At 42.5% G+C, this 19,469-nt stretch overlaps 1 protein-coding gene across 1 annotated transcript; it reads right to left on the bottom strand.

The window, feature by feature from the left end:
• Positions 1-12: 12 nt before the first annotated feature.
• On the bottom strand, positions 13-18,664 carry cep170ba (centrosomal protein 170Ba). Its single transcript, XM_062439715.1, has 19 exons — positions 18,453-18,664; positions 17,580-17,717; positions 15,896-15,985; positions 14,908-14,986; positions 14,226-14,284; positions 13,213-13,369; positions 10,208-10,330; positions 8,926-9,420; positions 7,857-8,824; positions 7,518-7,676; positions 6,953-7,091; positions 5,187-6,833; positions 4,069-4,315; positions 3,526-3,658; positions 3,163-3,297; positions 2,998-3,086; positions 2,376-2,469; positions 2,236-2,287; positions 13-2,125 (listed from the first exon to the last, which is right to left on the bottom strand). Exons 2-19 carry the CDS (start codon positions 17,682-17,684, stop codon positions 1,920-1,922), a joined length of 4,977 nt encoding a protein of 1,658 aa, XP_062295699.1. The 5' UTR covers positions 17,685-17,717; positions 18,453-18,664; the 3' UTR covers positions 13-1,919.
• Between the last annotated feature and the right edge of the window lie 805 nt (positions 18,665-19,469).

The raw sequence follows: 19,469 nt of genomic DNA, 5'->3' as shown, positions 1-19,469 counted from the left end.
CTAATCAAATTTATTTGAAAAAAACAAAACATGAAATCATCTTCTAACAATTTACACAAACAACCAAACATAGAGACCAACCAACAAGACAGCAAGATAACAATATAACTCTACATGAAAGAATGTGTAACCGAAATTGAATATGAAAAATGGGACACAAATTTGACACACTAGACTTAAATTTCAGCTCTGACTTTCTTTAGCTTGGACTTAGATGGAGTAAAGCAAAAAAGGGGAGATAAAATCCCATAGAAGATGAATAGCAGCAACACTTTGAGCAAGAGGAGTCAAAGAGGACAAACATTCAATTTCTTGCCTGTAAACAACCACTGTGCTTGGCTGCATGAGGCATTATCTCACACAGCTCTGTGGCACTTAGAGGAAACTTCCCGATTACAATCACATGTACAAACCTGGACTGGGAAGAGGGGAGAAAAACTTGCTGGTGAACTGGATTACTTTCTTTCCTGCTTTAGCCTCAAAATCATCAAATGTTTACAATCTTTCACAGGAGAGTAAAGGCTTTCAGTTTGCAGCATATACGGTTGAGGGGATAATGTACTCCATTAGTGCAAAAGATTGAGAGGTATTCTGTAGGAAATATAGATTATCTTTAGATATTTACAGACTGACGTCAACATCTACAATTTCTACACCTCAATGGGAATTTACATGACTTCTCCTGTCATGTGAGGACCCATCATGTGACTTCAGAGGAAATGTCAAACATGCATCACAGTGCTCTGATAGCTCTTAGTGTATAACAACAACCATATGGATAGTTTAGGTGTGGTGTGATATGCTCAGTAGCAGAATACTGTGTCACTGATAAACACAGATAAAGGAGTCTCATTCTTGTCAGTCGTTTTGATTGTCTGAACAAGTTTAAGCCATTTGTGTTTGATACAAATCTTATCTAAAAGTATAGGGCTCATGAGGAATGACTGAAAACTAATTTGTAGTGTTTTACAGCCACTTGCATTTCTGGTTGCCCGGTGACTGAGCCCCTCCCTCTATTCGGACCACACATTCCTGAGGGATTTTCACCCCCAGTTGGACAAAATAGATGGTGTCAAAGTACTGAGAAGGGCGTGAACAGAGTCGCTACACTGAGATATGTTACCAGAATAAATACACACAATTGTGAATACAACATTACTTGGTCTGGCACTTGAGTCTACCAACTCTCTATCAAAGTCATCTTGTTTCAGTTATAAATTACCACAAACGTCTCACAAAAATCCCCTAATAAATACTTTTTACATTCTTCTCTAAATCTGGTGAACAATGAGGAAAGTGGCAAACAAAAGACATTAACATGAAAAAAAGGGAAATGCAACGGGGAATTACTGAATATACACAGTACACCAACAACTGCAAGCTGTAACTGCAGTTCTTTTCTACTTAGAACAAATATCTATGAATAACTTCTCAAAAATTTGATTTGTCACTAAACACGGATATCTTTATAAGATTTCCCTGAGTTGATTATGCTCAGGCTGGTTTTCAATTAAACCGAGTAATTTCATTAAGCTTTCAAAAATCAGCAATGTTGGTCGTATCATTGGCAAATAACGAGGCTGATGTCAAACACACACAGAATCAAGTATAGTTTTGAGGTCCGTTGGAGGTGAAATAGATCTATTTCAATATTATGGTTCTTCCTTAAATCACCACCTCATATGAGAGCCTCACACCAAGTTTATTTTAAGGGCGTTTAGTGCAGGCTTGCCTGTGTGTTACACCACTGAGTACAGTGAAGGTGTGTAGTGCCCATAGTGTAGAGGTGTGAATGTTTGGATGTGCAGGAAGTTGTTGGTTTCACTTCCCCCTCTTGGTTTCACTTTCTGCACAATGGTCCAGCAGCTGCGTTTGTAGCAGAAGTTCAGGACGGGTGGAACCTGTGTGTTTGTGTCATCTCAAACTAAATATCCCTCTCTGAGATCATCTGGTGTCACAGCCGCTCTCCTGACACTCTCGCTGGGCCTCGGGCCGCCACCTCGTTTGGAGGCAGAGTGGACTGTTCTCCAGTCTCGCGAGGACGATGATCTGGAGAGCCGAACTCCAGACGATGAGGAGGCCCTGGTCTCTTCAGGCCCACCGGGCTCCACGACTGTGTTAATGACTAGAAAAAGAAAGAAAATGTAGCTGTTTGTTGATTTTTTGGGTTGACTCAAAAGCATTATGATGATAAAATTATTTATCATGTGTCTATAATTAGTTGGAGTGACTTACCCTCAAGTTGTCTTTGAACTCTCCTGAGTTCTTTCAAAATAGATGTGATTTCCTGAAATACAGATGTCTGATTTAGGTCAAATGCACAACAATCACTGACTTATATTTAGCTTGAAAATGTACAAAAGGTCATCACCAACCTTGTTGGAGGTTTTGACAACTGGGACCTCACTGTCAGAATTAACTTTGGACTCAATTTCTTCCCAAACATCCATCCTGTCCTGAAACAGTACCCTGCATACACAATACCACATTCAGTTGTTAGACTTCTTACAGTGTTCTTTAAAAGGGACAATTCCCATTTCTGTGTCCAAAACATTATTGATTTAGTCTGGAAAACAGAGCATAGGAACCACTTGGGCCTACATAATTGTATTGACTTTGTAAAACTAAATCCAATCAAGGTGTCCTATAATGTATATATTCTTCTTTGCTATCCTTTAAAAAAAAAATTAAATAAAGACAGGAAACACAATCTCAGAACATAAACTTTCAAGTATCAGTGTTTATTCTGCACCTATTCTACTCAAAAGGCTACAACTCCTGAGAGTTCTCCTCTCAGTCACACATTGTCAGACAGACTATACGTCTCCATATAGACTCAGTCAGTTAGACAAATTTAAGATTATTAGCTCTGCAGTCTGGCTATCAGGCAGGATCAATACTTTTTTTTTTTTTTTTTTTTTACCAAATCCTGATTAATTATGTAAAGGAAGGTTGTTTATATACGTGTGTGTGTTGCCTGCTTTATGAACATCTTACTTAATTTTCTCAGCGAGTTGCTCAGTGTTCTCTCTGATGGCTGCGATGATCTGAGACACTGGATTCAGCATCAGATTGTCAACAATGGCCTGGAGGATAAATAAAATACTTAATAACAAACTCCAAGTGCTAGCATCAGACATTTTACACAAGGTTTTGTCACACCTCTTCTCTCTTCCGAGCTCGCTGCCTGGAGCTCTGTTCACGGTCACTCAAGTTCTGGTCTGTGTCCATTGTTGATGCAGAATTTGGTGGGACTCTCTGGTAGTTTAATCCAGCCTCTGGAATATGGTGAACCAGCTGCAACATAATTAGACTTTAGAAATTAGTCTTCTATACTGACTTCTACATAACCGCACCTGATCTGGGGAGCCAAAATAGAATAATGTACTACTTAAAAACCTGCAACAAAATCACTGAGAGGTGCTTCTTTTTCAACAAAAGAATGTAATTCATGATAAGGAGGACAAAAAAAGACCAATTTGGTGTTTTTGTGTTGTAGATTAAGCAGAATAATGTCTGATGTACCTGTTCATGAGCGGTCACTGTGGAGACAGGTACGCCGCTCTCCATTGCAGAGCTCTGAGGATCACCGTCACCCGCCACATCATGAATCTCTCTGGCCAAGATAGCAAGGTCTTTAGCCAGGTCTTGACTCAACCTACCAGAAAGGGAACACATATAATAAGTGATGGCCAAAAAAAATAAAAATAACATAGACACAGACGTTCCGTAACAGTGATTAAAAAGACCAAAATGATATAGGAGAGGTAGCAGCTTCTGTCACTTATTATTTTAGTGTGACCATACACACATCAAAGTCAGTGATACTAATGTAATGCTTCTGCCCGTCCAATATTCCAGTAATAAACTTAATGGCAGTAAATGAGGCATGGTAATTCAATTGTTCAATTTCTATTGTGGTATTGGCTATCGAGTCACACATGAGCCCTTAATGGGAAAATGCTTTCAAATAAATGCTAATGGCTGCATCAAAGTGCAAGTGTGGCTCTAGTAAACACACTGATGTAACCATCTGTAATATTCAAACACACTCATCTCCTGTCTTACCGTGCAATCTCAGCACTGTGGGAGGACCAATTGTGGAAGGCGTCTCCCTCATGGTTCTCGTCCTCAGAATCTCTGCAGCGAGGTTTCGGACGGAGCGCGACCACCGGCTGGGACCGAGGATGACTGCGTGGGCTATGAGAAGCTGAGGAAGGTTGGGAGCGTTTATGTTTAGGAGTGCTCTGGTTTGAGTCGTACTCCTCGTCTGAGGTAGAGGTATAGTCAGAGCCTTTCTGTCGTCTTCTGGAACCTTGGCAGCGTGAATTGGTTTGAGTTACAGAGGATGAGGATGGATGAAGTGAGGAAAACAGGAGAGAAAGAGATACCATCAAAGTACACCGCTAAGAAAAATACCAATTTTTTTTTACATGTTGTCACAACACTCCCCAGAATAAGAGACAGAAAAGATGCTGTGGAAGTGCTCATTTCTACTGCAGAATTTTACACAGGCAAATGCAAGTATTTCTTAATTTCTTTTCTTGATTTCTTACATTTTTTTTCTTCACAAACTCAAAATGAGCATGGTGACTTCAACAGCACAGCAGTTTAGTATTGGATAAGAACCACACTGAGAACAGTGTTATGCACCATTAAGCACATTATGCCAAATACAGAGGTAGTATTTTAATTATCATGGCCACAATATTCTCATATAACAGGATTGTAAATAAAGGCAGGATTGTAGATTGCCATGCACCATATGAGAACATTGTGCAAATGAACAAAATCTTATTTTATCAAAGGTATAGTAGCAAGAATGTAGGTGTTATTGGGTTAGAGTTAGTAAAAAATCCTGAGTCAGTTCCCTTCACACAAAACTTAAATTGAAAAAGTACAGAACTTAAATGTAATTTGCTGAGAAATACAGTAGAGGCCTATGAATGTATCAAACCAGTTCACCACTGTAGTTCATTGACAGACCTTGTAACGCTTCACTCCAGGCATAAAGTCATTTCTTATCTAGGATACTGGTTCAACTAAAACACGAGTAAATTGTTATAGCAGTCAGATATTTTACACTTAGTGAAACAGGTATGTGTATGTGTATGTGTATGTGTGTGTGTGTGTGTATGTATGTATGTGTGTGTGTGTGTGTGTGTGTGTTTGTTTGTATTACTCACTTGCTGTGCTACTGGCATATTTGGCACTGCTGGAACGTACGCGAGTGACTGGTGTCCTGTTGAGAGCTGCTTTCTGTGGCCTTTCTACAGGTTTCGGGCCCGGAGCAGAGGCCCTGCGGACCGAGCTGCTGCCATACTCTGTGCTACGGTTGGAGAATCCTGTGCTCTTGCCTGTCCACTGTGGGGTGGAGGAGGTCTCGGTGTCGCTGGGTGTGTTGAATGAGCTCGTCCGCTTACGAGGCATCGCCAGCATATCCAACCTGGAGAGTTTCTTGTTTTCCTGGGGCTGCTTAGCTTGGATGTTGTCTGCCTCCTGGGACAGCCTGTCAGTCTCAGTACCCTCGTTGTCAGAGGCTTCGCCAAGGCGAGCCCTCCGAAGCATGGATGCCCTGGTGGGTCTTGGGGCTGACAAGCTGTTAGCGCGAGTCAACACTCGGGAGCTCTTGGTGTCCTCCTTTTGAAGGGACACAGTGTATTTCTTGCGGGTTTGGTGGGTGTTTGACTCTTGATCAGAGTAAGGTACACTGGAGCTGTGAGGGTCATCACTGAGGTCTGTGGAGCCGCGTTTCCCAGCACTACGTCTAAGTCCAACTGGTCTCCTCACAGACTCAGTTTTAACGTTGCTGTCTGTTCCCTGAGAGCGCCGTTTTTCTGACAGGCGCTCAGAAGTGGAGGACTGGTGGTTTGAGTCCTGACTAGCTATACTGGCTGAAGACCTCTCCCTGTGAAAGCTACTAATAGAGGGTTTTTTAGTCAGTGTGATTGGCTTGGTCTTATTGCTATGCTGGCTGACTGTGCTGGAGGTATCTACATCAGACTCCCCAGAGAAAGAGTCCATTATAGGAGACGGAGTTGTTTCTGGTTGTCCTGCTTGGAGCTTGGCCTCCAGAACAGCCAGAACATCTTCTGTCTGTTTGAGGTAAGAATGAGTGTCCTGTTTGCAGGATCCCTGGAATAAGTTGGGGTCTGGATCTCTTTGAGGAGGCTCACTAGAGATGTTGGGCAATCTGGCATTGCTAGGCCGCTCCTTGGTGAAGCTCTCTTGTCTGATTAATGGGGATACTGTACCTTCTTTAAAGTCGTTGCTCTGTGTCCCCTGGCCCAGGATTGGAGCTGACATGCTGGGCTTGACTTTCCCAGAGTCCTGGTTACCTCTCTGTTTGGTCAGGGTGGCCGTTGAGAATGTTTTGGTTGGTTGTTTTCTCTCAGCCTTAGGAGTGTTCGGTTTTGAGCCTCCTCGTTCTGGTCGGCACACAGCCTCCTCTGACCCGATGTAGAATGATGTAGACTTGGCTGGGAGTTTGGGCTTGTCCTCATTTTTCTTCTCTTCTGTGTCTGACAGCAGTCTCCTCTGCTCAATGATGGAACTGTCATCTGACTTGCTGGCATCACTCAGACTGTCAGGCTCTACGTCATCCTGCACTGATAACCTATGAATGCTTTCCTGGGACCTGGGGGCCACCAAACTATTCTCCTCTACATTAAAGGTTGAATGTGGGTCATAATGAACATGAATGCTGGGAGCTGGAATGTCATTCTTCTCCCCCTGCGGTACCTGGGGCAGGATGCGTCGAGCTCTTGAGCCTTCAGAGTCACCGCTGTCATGGCTTCTGCTGAGCGTCGCCTTGTGGACGTTTGTACCTCGTGCTGAAGTGAAACAGTTTTAATGCATATTAACCACACATACTGAAACGGAATATCATTCATATTCATCAGGGCGTCTCATTAACATTTCAAATAGACTAATGTCTCGTCAGGTGGCTTACCCCCTCCTGACAGCTCCATCTGGGAAGGGGTGTCAAAGAGGCCAGACAAAGGGCCAGATTCTGTGTAGCTGTCTGCCAAGCTGGCCCAGCAAGACATCCACTTAGGAGCCCCCTGTAACACTGCACCTGCTGGCTTTACCTGCATGAGAAAACATAAAACTTATTCAGTATCCACAAAATAGATAAAATATAATTGAAGAAAGTACAGATTCCCTTAGTAGGAAACAAATCTAATATAATGAAGAGAATAAGATGTTTAAGTATATAGAACAAGATCCACAAAACCATTGATTTTTTTTCTTTATATTTGGTTAGAAGAAAAAACTGAACAATGAGAACCCAGAATCTGTGCAATGAGGCAAATCTAGAAATCAAAAGAGAGATACACCATAAAAGGGAGGAAACACCAAGGAGCCAAATCAAGACAGCAATGCATGCTGATTTACCCATTTAAATGTTTATAGCCTACTGATCCAACAAATTCATTAGTTGCCTTAAGAACTGGTGGTAAAATGATTGATTATTCCACCTATTTATGGATCCCATCCTGAACAGGAACGTTTACCTTTAACAGACTCTGTCCCTGTTCTGGAGTTGGCCTCACCTCCCCACAGCTACTCTGCCTATGCTGCTCCCTGCCCTGAACAAAACCAGGCCTAAATGTTGCTGATGTTTCTGCTTCAGTCTTGTTGGTTCGCTCTGGGCTCTCAACAACACCAAACACCTGTCAGGAACAAAGCATTGCAAGTGGATGAGTGCAGGAATGGAGACATTGGGACAGCCAATGTCCATGGCCCATTCTGAAATGGACTTTGTCCCAAGAGACAGATGAAGCTGATGAACTGCAAAGCAAACATTCTGATTGAAGTCTCATTTCAACCGATAGTGATCATTCAAACATGACAAACATTAAATGTAGAAAGAAACTTGCCTGATCAATTTTGCTCCTTGCCACTTCTATCTCTTTATCTTGGATATCAGCTTCAACGGTGTAGGTTCCTGCGTCACTCAGACTGTCCTCCTCTTCGTTTCTGGGGCCACCATGGGGGCTCTTGACTTCCATGCTCTGAGATGACAGGGGCATCACTGGAGCTTTGAGGGAAACAGGCTGGTGGATAGGGGAGGAGGTCTGGGGCTGATAGGGAGCATTAGATGGAGGAGGGCTAGGGGACCCCTGATCAGACTGTGATACCACTTTCGTCCCCTTTTGGGATTTTGTTGGGGGACTGGTTGTATTTTTCTCCCAGGTGGCAGTAGAGGCCTGCCTTGTTTGTCTAAGCAATTCAGTACTAAATTCCTGGGTGAGTTTGGATCTCCGTCCCACACTGCTAAAAGGCCTTGCAGAAAGAGAGGATGAAGAGCGAGAGGAATACTTGCTACTGATCCGGTCCTCTGTCTTCTCCCTTCTTAGAGAGCCAGCTCTTTGGGGACCTGTGGAAGCAGAACCCTTTAGGGGGATCGTATATCTTTGGGTTGGGGGAGTGGTGGAGGCTGAAGATTGGACATGTTTCTCCCCATTTGGGCTCAAGCTTTTCTTTGTCTTCTCCAGCTGGGCCCTGAGGCCTGGTGGATCAGGCAGGGCAGTGTTACTGGTGAAGGACTGGGAACGCTTCTTTCTTGAGTTATCATCAAAGAACTCAATGATAAAGGCTTGTTGAGGATCAGCCTTGCCAAGACTGGAAAGGGACTGAGACTCTGGAGGAGAGTAAGACAAAGGCTCCTCAGAGTCAGGGGAGAAGCGTTGTGGTGGGGAGGCTCTCAGGGGTTGCGGAGACACCTGGGACCCAATCTGAGGTTCTGATTGTAGAAAATCTTTTCCATTGGTTGCATGATTCCCTGAATCACTTTGAGTACCATCCTCACCGTGGTTTTCTGATGATGGAAGGACAACAAGTGAGCTTGAGAGTTGACACATTATTTCTATTAAAGCCAGTCTTAGTAGACATAAACAGACTTTGCATAAAAAGACTCACCCTTGGTCATCTTTAGAAGTGACGGATCACTGTTGGTGCTATACGTGTCTTCAGTCTGTGACCTCTTCCTTATCATGCTAGCATTGCTTTGGACCAGCCAATCAGCAACTTTGCTTTCTGCTGACATCATCTCAGTGGGTGTGGTAACAACATCTATGGAAGGTAGTTTTCGCTGTTGTCGGAAAGAGAACTTAGTCACGTGGTCCTTGATCTTAATTTTGCCTGGTGAGCAGTCATCAAATTCAATGGTGAAGGAGGCATGGCTTTGGACCGCAGAAGGTGTGGTGGTAGAGGGGACAGACTGGGAGGGATCTGGACTGTCCTTAGTTGGAACTTCATGAACTTGCGACTCAGGTTTCTTAGGAGAAGGCTGCTGGTGCTCCTTTGTTGGGATCTCAAAGTAGCTGGCCTCCCTGCGGTAGGAGAAGATGGACTTGGCCTGACTGTCAGACAGAGAACCATTGACCTCATATCTGGACCCATCTTTAGCAGGCTCTGTTAGCGTTAAAAGATGATGAGATTACAGTAAATACACATTTCAGAAAGCATTAATGATGGTTCAACACATTGTAATCCACAACTACAGAAAGAATACTATTTAGACATTAATTATAGAAGCATATCTATGTGATATGTTATTTTGTTTCAAGTTCCTAAAACTCAAACTTCAGAAGTAAGAAAAGAAACTGATTGAGATGATTGGAACGTCACAGTTACACAATCTCTGAAACTGGGTACCATGAATAACACGCAGATTCCAGCTGTAAAACTGAGAAAACAAATCAGTCAGTTGCTCTTTGGGTGCCAGTTGGATGTGGCCAATATCACTTCAGGAGCTCAGAGTCCAGCGGAGGGTAGCTGAGCAGGAATAATCTGTTTTAGCCTGGGCAACATGAGGCAAACAATCACTGTTCCTCCCCCCTCCAGCAGCTTAGTGGGTCATAATCCATCACGAGGCAGACAGGCACTACCCACTGGCCTGGCATAGTATGATCTGGCTAACCGTCCACAACTGGCAACCAGAGACCTGCCTTGGGCTTAACACCATCCATCTCTCAGTGACCCATACAGGGCATCGGATAGCAATGCCACAGAAAAGCATGTCATTTCAAATTAGGATCAAATTCCCACATGTGGGAATATCCAATCAATTAGAGGACAAATAACTCTGCAGTATAAAATTATGTTTAGCTTTAAATATATAAACACATCAGTATAAATTAAGCCATAATTAAGTCAGTGGCTTGTACACATAATAAAAATACAAGACACATTCTCTGACCTGGAGACTCCTGTTCTGGCGATTTTCCACCTCTGTTGTGCTTGTTGTTGTCCTCATCCTCCCCCCACCAGGATGGTTGGCCGTACAGAGGAGTAGGCTTGGATATCGGAGAATCTGTGGCAGCTAAGAGACAAACGCACAAACATAGGCACAGACACAGACACAGACACACCATTAGGTACATGTCTACATTCGAGCACAGGGAGCAAAGGCAAAAGAAAAGAAAGAACTGAAGTTTTTCAGTCTCTTGTATGAATGAGGCAAGACGTTTAATGTTAGTCACATGATAAAACAATGTTGTGTCTGGGTTTAGTCTTGCGACAACAAAATGTTACATAATATTGGGGCTCAGAACAAAATAGTGTTACACTACCCATAGCCTTTGGGGGGTTTTTGTTTTAAGAGTTCCAACACATTCCCATTAGATGAAGAGAGTAGGGTCATGCTGTGATACCAACTGTATCATTCAAACCACCAAAACATAATCCTTTTCATGTGAGTCAGGATGGAGCTAATACTAATCTTCAAAAAGGCAAAGACAAAAACACAACATGATATAAGATAACTGCTACTTCAATGGTGAAGCTTCTCGCAGAAAATGATTCTTATTACTTGCAGACTAACCTGCGCATTTATTCTGTATAAAAGTGAAACCAGGGGAGTGAAGGCCCTCATGCCATGGCTGAAATGGTGTTAAGCTGCTGGTTTGCCAGTCCACACACGCCAGCCAGCCTATATGGCACTAATCAGATAATCTAGATGCTTGTTGTCATCCTGATAGATAGGCTAAACAAGTGCTCTAGGGGTTTAATGTGGAGGCTTCATAATCCCAAACATCAGAAGCACTTCACTACTGTTGCCTTGGACACACACAATAAGACATCAACACAGTGATGAGAGAAGCAGAAGGGCATGTTACCAATTCCTTTCCCCTTAACCAATCCTTCGCTTATAGCTTAAGAAAACAACTAAAGCGCACTGAGCAAAGCACTGAGCTACGTTGAGTTTATTATTTTTAACCAAGCAAAGACGACCACGAGATAAAAAGCTAAAATCATGTGAAATCAAAGACTGTTGGTAACTGCAGTACTAATTGCAGTTGGTGGTCAGTTTCAATTTCTTATTTGTAATGAATATGTGGTCTAATAGAAATTCCCAAACAAACACTAGTTTCAACCCAATCAAAAAAACTTTTTAAGTGAATGTTTTACATTAGCTTACTATGGAAACTTGGACAACTTAATAAGTCACTCAGTGAGCAAAGACTTAAAAAAGATTAAGAATAAAGACATTTTACATTGTGTAGTACTGATGTGGACTGTATTAAAGAACACTGTGGACTATCCCTTTCAAGCTCCTGTAGTGAATACTGAGGAGCTGGGATCCAGTCAGAGCAAAGCAGGACTGACTGAGTCATGCACTGTACAAGTGTCCTGCCCTGCAGACAGCTGGAGAATTGGACACACTCCACATCCTGTACAGCTGCAGGGGAAAACAGGCAAGAGCACACACAGTAAAGTTATACATAGCTCTATTAGCACTCAAGTAAGGCACAGACTTGTACAAGATTTGTGTAATTAAAAGAAAACACACAAAAAAATCAATATGAGACACATGATCTGGGAAAGGCAAAAAAAAGAAAACGTCAAGGCCTCCAGTCAAACAAATTCAGCCAAAGAGAGACCATTTGCATGAATTCAACAGAGATATGTTCAGGCTGGTTGTGTAGCAAAGTGCAGGACATTTCCTCTCTCACTAGGAGGAAAACAGCAACAGACATTTTGAGATGTGTTCCCTTGAATAAACAAACTAAAAGAAAAGAAAGGCTGCTGTTGTCAGGGACTGAGTGTATCTCTTGTTATCTGCGAGAATAATCTAACCCAATCTACTGTAAAAGTGTGAAACAAGTGTAGCCTTATTTTTTTCTAGCACTATAAAATACTGTCCTTATCTTCTTGAGACTAGTTATCTCATTGGTGGACTGGGTCACGACAACACAGGCCAAGGCTGCTGTCACACTGCATGGCCTCTAGTAAACATGGTTTTTGGGTGAGCATGTGCAGTGAGGAGTGTGCAGTCACAGATTTACAGGATCTCTGTAGTTAGCTGTTAGCTACAGACGATACAGCCGCACGCTGCCATCCTGTTAGACATCTTACTAAATTGTCCAGCAGCTCAATGACACATTTGTAAGCCACGTTGAGGGATATGAGCCCAGTGCTGGAAAAATCCTATTTTAAGCACTAGTTGTAGTTTTCCCTCAAAGCTCACAGGGGCGATTATGGAGCCGAAAGCACGAGAATTGCTAAATCAACAATTGGAATGGGTTTTGTCAGTGTGAATGAACTTCATTCACACAGTGCTTCTCTTGAACGAACAATTCTCTGACTGTTCCACTGATGCTTATACTGTAAATCAGGATCCACTACAGTTCAGGGCAAAGAGGGCATGAGAGCCACTGTGACTATTAGAAGCAATGAATCCAGAAAACTTCCAACACCTTTATGTTTCTTCTGTGACACATGTTGAACTATTATGGGTGTGCTTGGCTGCACCCCACCTCTTGTCAGCAGATAGGCATGGCTGACAGAGATAAGACTGCATGTCCTTTACTTTTCACCGCTTAAGTTGTCTGGCAAGCCTTTACTTATGTACACACACACTCTCCGGACTCCTGGATGTCAAGTTCTATTTCTTTACCGACACCGTGGGATTGTAGCGTCGGCCTCTCACCTCACATGGCAGCTTAATCTCACACCAGGGAAGCTCTTAATAAAAGATGTCAGAGTGGCTTTATCAGGGGATCTACCATTAAAGTCGTGCAACACATGTGGACACAAAGACTTCCTCTTCCTCGTGCGTATGAACACGTTATTCAAATCCGCTTTAGTTTAAACATTTTCTCTCAGGCAACAGGAGCAATTAACTATTTGTGTTATCATAACACCTGCTGCCTTCCCGGTAATATCTGCTATGGTGGAGTGTGTGTGGACTGAGTTGTTTACCTGTGAGTGACTGGGCTCTTCGCTCAGTTCTGTCCTGTGGCTTAACATTGGAAATAGCATCTTTGCTCTTCTCTGAGCTCTGGAGCTGCTGTTTTTCCTTCACCTTGGCCTCCAGGGCTTTTAAACTAAGCTGCAACTGGCTGGTGTACTTTTCATGCTGCACACAGAGACAGGAGGGAAACAGGATGTGAGAAACCTTGTGCCAACAATCAGTACCGATGTAACTGTCCTAACACATATACAGTGTAAGGAAGAATATCCACCAGGGACTTCCTCCCAGTGTTAGCTCCTGTTTCTTATTGTTAACTATTGATACTTTCTACAAAATGTATTTACCAGTTTCAACTGGTAGAAATGAGTGTTTACACTTAATTACAATTTGCATCTTTTACATTAAAATAACAGATATTAGGTAATTATACATTATAAGTGTACGCCTTGTTTAAGTAGAATGGGATTTTAAACTATGTGACCATTTCCTCAAAGGACAAAACAAACAAACAAAGGAAAGAGGCAAAGCATCAAAATGAATATTCATGATGACCAAGGTATTAGACATAGGCAGCAAACAAGGCCTGTTCCAACCCTCAATTTATTCATGTGTTTCAAGGCAAAGAGTTGATCATAATAAGTGACAACTATTGGAACAGGAACTTGACTGACTGAGTGACAGGAGGGTGTGATTAACAAAACACATGATGCTTAAAATTGAAAACTTACTGCAGCTACAGCAGAGAGTTTTGACTATAAGAAAATATTTTTAAAAAGAAAATAAAGTTAGCAATATAAGGATATTAGAGTGGACTCTAATAATTTAACAGCAATAAAGATTTTTTAATAGGACTTTGTATTAATTTTCTGATATATTGAGGGCTAAGTGGTCGGTTATTTAAAAAAAAAAAAACATTAACTGATCATGAAAACAGCTCTGTACAGGGATCCATGTCAAGAATTTCTCCCAAAAGCCTTTTCAGCACTGCAAGCCTTAAAAAGGCTTATAAAGTGTCACTTACTTTAAGAGCTTCCTCTGGGACTTTGTGTTGACTCTTCTCCAGGATATATACATGAGCATGTGCAGGAGAAGTTAAAGTACAAACATACACTGATTTGTATATATATGTATATTAATAATGGCTCAAGCACTCATCACCAGGAAGATGTTTGCTTGCACAGGGTCTTAAGTTCTGTGTTGGGTCAAGAGAGGTCAAAAGTACCTTCTTATACTTTTTGAAAAAAAAGAGGGAAACAGATAAGCATTATAGACTTGTTGCAATTCAAAGAAGTTCATATCTTCAGCGACCAATTCCTTGAAATGTGAAACATCACATGCAGCGTGTTGGGCTCTGGTAACAAACATTCCTTCATGTCTCTGCTTCCTAAACTGCTTTCCCACCCTGTTATCTAAACTAAATTTCACCATTCATGGGTTTTCTGCTGTGGGGGTCAAAGGGTCCACAGTTGACCATAATCTGAAACCCCTGACTGAAAAACCACAGGGGATTAACATGCCGATAGAGCCTAAGACCACAGAGGGAAAAGAAAATGTTAAATATTTGTGACTGAGCGGCTGCCTACTGCTAGCTCATTTCAGTCTGGGTTTCTAAACACCAACATCGACTAAATAGCAGAAAGCAATGACAAATCAGTAAGAGGCAACTAAAATATATTATATTATTATCTATATAAAAAGGATATCATAACCGAAGCGAATGACATCTGAGAGCTTGAGGATGATGTAAGTCTGGTCTGGGATTCTGAGGTCATTCACAAATGTCTGCAAAAACAAAGAAAAATATAACATCAAAGCTCACAGTATCACTGGTTATCAATGAAGTGAAGTTGTTGACTCACAGGTGACAGGCTCTCTAATTCCTAGTGGCATGCACCCAGATACTGTAAGGTGCTTTGCAGCTGGCCCTTTTCCCGCTGAAAGTTAATCCACCAGCACATTAAAACTCTGATGAGATTATGTTGTTATGCAATGGCTGTCTTGGCTTTTGTGGAATGATTAATGGCCAGGTGGAAGTGCGGAGAGAAACAGAAAAATAAATAAACACAAATTCACGTGCAACAGTAGTTAAGCTATTGATCAATTCATTTATCTTCTGCATAAACTAACAACTGGTGAGACAGAGGTTTATCTTCAGGTCACTAAATATGAAGAAACACAAGCTAACGGTGCACAGTGGAGAGAATGGGGAGAGCAGACCTTCTTTAGTCCAGATGAAATGAAAATAATTGGGGAGGGGGGGCTCAGCCATGTTGAATTTCTGTTACAGGTCTTTGCACTGTTCTGCTCTGATTAGTTTGGCTGCTGTTATAAAGGCGAAAAGAAAATGAGAACAATGAATGGTTTCTCCCTCTGCTCCACTCTGGATTTCATTGGGATAAGGGTGCAATGAAGTGGCAACAGAGCAGTGAAGGGAGAAGGGAGGGGGGGGGGGGGGGGGTGCAGTAGAGAGAATGGGAAGAAAAACGGGGGATCCAGGCCAGCAGGAAAATCCAGTCTCCTGATTACCACTGTTCCTCCAACCGTCCCCGTATCTGGCACACAGAGACGTATTTATGTGCCGGGGGAATTGTTGTGGGCTCGAGGCTGGAGCCTTCAGGGAGCCCAGCGGCTGGCTCCTTTATCACTCCAGGCCCAGGCAGGTTGTCTGAAACTAGAGGTGGACTCACTCACCCCATTCAAACTGCCGAGGTCCTTCACCATGTGCTCGTCTGTGTTTGGGTCGTAGTTGATCACGGCGTGCTGTTTGTCCACACTTCGAGACTGCAAAGTAAAGAGACAGTGAAGAAAATGTCAACGTCATTCCTACAGTGTGATTCTGATTCAGCAGCAGTCTTTTGTTCAGGGTTTGAGAGTCGGTGCAAACTCTTCAAAAAGTTCCTCCTAGCAATAATTTGTCCTTATGCACATGCTCAACCTGCCATTGATCAGGGAGAAAATGTGCTTACTTCTAAATATGCTTTCATCAATTAGGTACAAACTGAGTGAGTAATTCAGACTGACACATTCACCCCTTCTTTCTGCTCATTAACTGCTCTGGGGCCTTCTTGTCACAAAAATCACAAAGATTTTGAGGGTGACTGCCAAACTCATTTGCAAAATGACCAGCGTCCTTCAACAGTCCATTTATAGGGATGTAAAAAATCTTCTACACCAGCCACAAACTGGGATAAAGAGAATTCAGAGGTTGCATGTACTCTCTTGTGTTGTCCTGTCCACTCAGTGCCATTTCAAATAACTTCTTTTAAAACAGTCCACTGCCTGAAAAGATGTGTTAATCAATCAATAACCTGTTTGATTAGTTTAACTGTGCAGCATTAACAATTCAAAATTCCTGACTCCAACGGCCCCTGGCTGTTTGACAACAATCTGCTTCACTTTGCCCCCGTTATCAAAAGAGAACACGCTGGCTCTGGCACTATGAAACCATAAACACACCACTGACCTAGAGACAAAACGCAGGCACTAATAATGTAGCAGGCATATGGTCTAATTGCCGGTCACGGAGAAACAGACATTTATCAGACACCAGTTGTCATGGAAAGTCCAAACATTCATGTCGAGGCTCTGGGCCATGCTATTTTATGTGACTTCACTTCCACTCAATGTCTGCTGTGAGCCAAACACGACCGTCACAGAAAAAAAGTTACAGACATTCAGGCTTTAGTATGAATGGGGCAAAAATACAGTGAACTAAAGATTAAAGGGTTCAAGACAGTTTGTGGCAGAGACTGATTGTGTGCTAAGTAAAGAAGCAGTCCTCAGTGCATAAGCAGAGCAACAGAAAGTGTGCATCATCTCAGACTGGGAGAAGCTGAGGTCTTTTTCAGGATCCGGTGACGCCTAAATGTGGACACGAGCAACTTTTCAATCGGACCGTCCTCTGTGGTTGGCAGGGCTTTACTGAGCGTAACGCACTGACTGAAGAAAAGTATAAACAACTTCCTCTGGGGCAACATTCTGCCTTCACTGGCCTAAATACAGAGGGGAGAAAATGGAAAGCAGAATATTATACAGAAACCACAGAGACAGCACGGAAAAAACAACCAAGTGTTGTTAAGTCACTGTTTGAAACGCTGTCAGGGGAAACTGTGTGAGGCACGTCACCAGGTTACGCACACAAAGCATGCAACCTCCCACTGCTGTCTCACATACTTCTGTGACTAGCTGTCCTGTCAGACATCAGTGTGGGGTGATGAAACCCCCCCCCCCCCAGAGCATTTTTGACAGATGATAGCGAACAGCAGTCGGGATTCATTTGAGACACTCTGCTGGTGTTTGCTGTGTCAACGCACGCTGCTTTCTTCATAACGTGAGCTAGGTCATGCCTCTTCAAAACACATAAGAAGCCACGCACCTGCAGCATTAGCTCACAATCGTCACGTCCGACGAAGATCATCTCCCGTGGCAACCGGTGGCGCGTGCCAGAGCTGCTGACCAAAAACCATGATGTCACACTCATGTTGGGGCCACGAGTCAGGAACTTCTTCGCATCCTGGGAGGGAAGACAAAAAAAATACATTTTTAAAAAAAAAGGGAGAATAAGGATGGCATTTCAAATCATAGTAAAAGAAAGATGAGGGTTGAATGACTGGAATATGTGAGGTGACATTCAGGAGGCTTTATCATCATTCAACACATGTGTTGCTAAATAATGCTGGGTGTCTCTCCTCTAAAAACATGCACAGATTACTGAGGGGAAATTATCACATGACCTGTGCAACACCTGTTTATCCAACCATGTCTTGTGTTGCTGTTTAACTCCTGAAGTAATGCAATGAATTAACCTCTCTGAACATATTTGGAGTGCTGGTGAGTCAGGTTTACAGCATGTCCACACAATGCATACGATTAAATGAAGAATAGGCCTGAATAGACCTGAATAGGAATGTAGACCTCTTTATAAACACTGTCTTTATAATTTTAAGCATGCTGGGTAACCTGTTGCAATGTGGCGCCTCTGAGTAACGTTAGCTAACAACACTTCCTGTAACACTGAATAACTTAACAGTGTTGCCAAAGGAATATTAGCCAGATATAGCTTGTCATATCTTTAATAAAACATATGTATTGTCTGGTAATGGCACCACATATATATATAGCTTTAAATGACACCGGGGACAGCGGTGATAGTAAGTATGTTTAGCTAACCTTTAGTGAACCGTCAGCTGGACTGAAACAAGCTATTTTTTTCCCCAATGATTTGCTCCCACCGAGGACGTTACTTTACCTTTAATGCTTTCTCCGTCTTACTCCTGAGTGAAGCCAGTGTTTAAGTGGCTGAAACTCGACGACCGACAAGTTTCTCAACACGACAAGAGGAGCAGGTAACAGCGGACAGGTAAATGTCGAGCACACCCTCCTCTTCCTCCGGGAATGTCAACCGGGCGAAACTCTACGACGCCTCTGCTCCCGACACGGTGACGTAGCTGAAGAGTCCCATCAAACGCGTTACGAGCTCGACCTGAGAGGAGCAGCGGAGGGAGGAGGTCTCACTATGTGCGATTTACCGGTGCCGAAAACCTCTCGTGGCGGAGGAGAAAAAGACAAGCCGCACGCCCTCTAGTTGTATTTTAAAATAATATTTCTCTCTGTCTTTGTATATTTAAGAATATGAATATGTGGATTTTAATTACAAATGGTGTTAGGCTTAGGCTTTTTAAAATGTATAATTGTTATCATATTTAATTTAATATGAAATTCAATTTAATCTGCAAGGGGCTTGTTTTGTCATAGGACAGATTAATTGGCTACAAGGAGATACAGGCTGCTGTCATCCACTACCATCTGACACACTCTGATAACTTTCTGTTTATACTCACACACCCAAACAAAATTGCACCACTTAAGCAAAGATGCATGGTCAACCATTGGATCACCTCATCCTCTTGCACCACTGCACTGTCTATTCTTTATTTCTGTATTGAAGAAAATTAGCCAGTTATCTTTTGCGCAATCCATGTTCATGAACGCTGCAGTTTTTCAATCCCTGTACCAAGACAAATTTGCAACCTTGATTATTTACATTCTCCACTGTTAAAATATTTTTTCTCTACGTTTTAAAACTTTATTTTTAATTCTGTTTGATTTGAGACCCGGGCCCTGTTCCATAAAGCAGGATTACCAAATAAACCAGGTTTATTTCGTTAGTCTGGCTCATTTTCCAGCAGATTCGGTTCCATAAAGCAAACTCAGCCTAGTTCAAACTCAGTTACTACGGTAACTTATGCTGGCAAACTAACCTGGT

Source organism: Scomber scombrus, chromosome 19 (assembly GCF_963691925.1).
Source record: "Scomber scombrus chromosome 19, fScoSco1.1, whole genome shotgun sequence".
NCBI classification, from domain to species: Eukaryota; Metazoa; Chordata; class Actinopteri; order Scombriformes; family Scombridae; genus Scomber; species Scomber scombrus.
The sequence above is the reverse complement of the archived record's forward strand: the minus strand, read 5'-3'. Positions and strand labels throughout refer to the sequence as shown.

Bases quoted from the DNA above. Each gene is read 5' to 3' on its own strand.
- cep170ba (XM_062439715.1), bottom strand. From the start codon at position 17,684: ATGAGTGTGACATCATGGTTTTTGGTCAGCAGCTCTGGCACGCGCCAC. The intron at 15,986-17,579 runs GTGCGTGGCTTC...TTTACTTTGCAG, and splicing joins ATTGTGAGCTAATGCTGCAG to TCTCGAAGTGTGGACAAACA. The intron at 7,677-7,856 runs GTCATGTTTGAA...TGTTCCTGACAG, and splicing joins TCTTTCTACATTTAATGTTT to GTGTTTGGTGTTGTTGAGAG.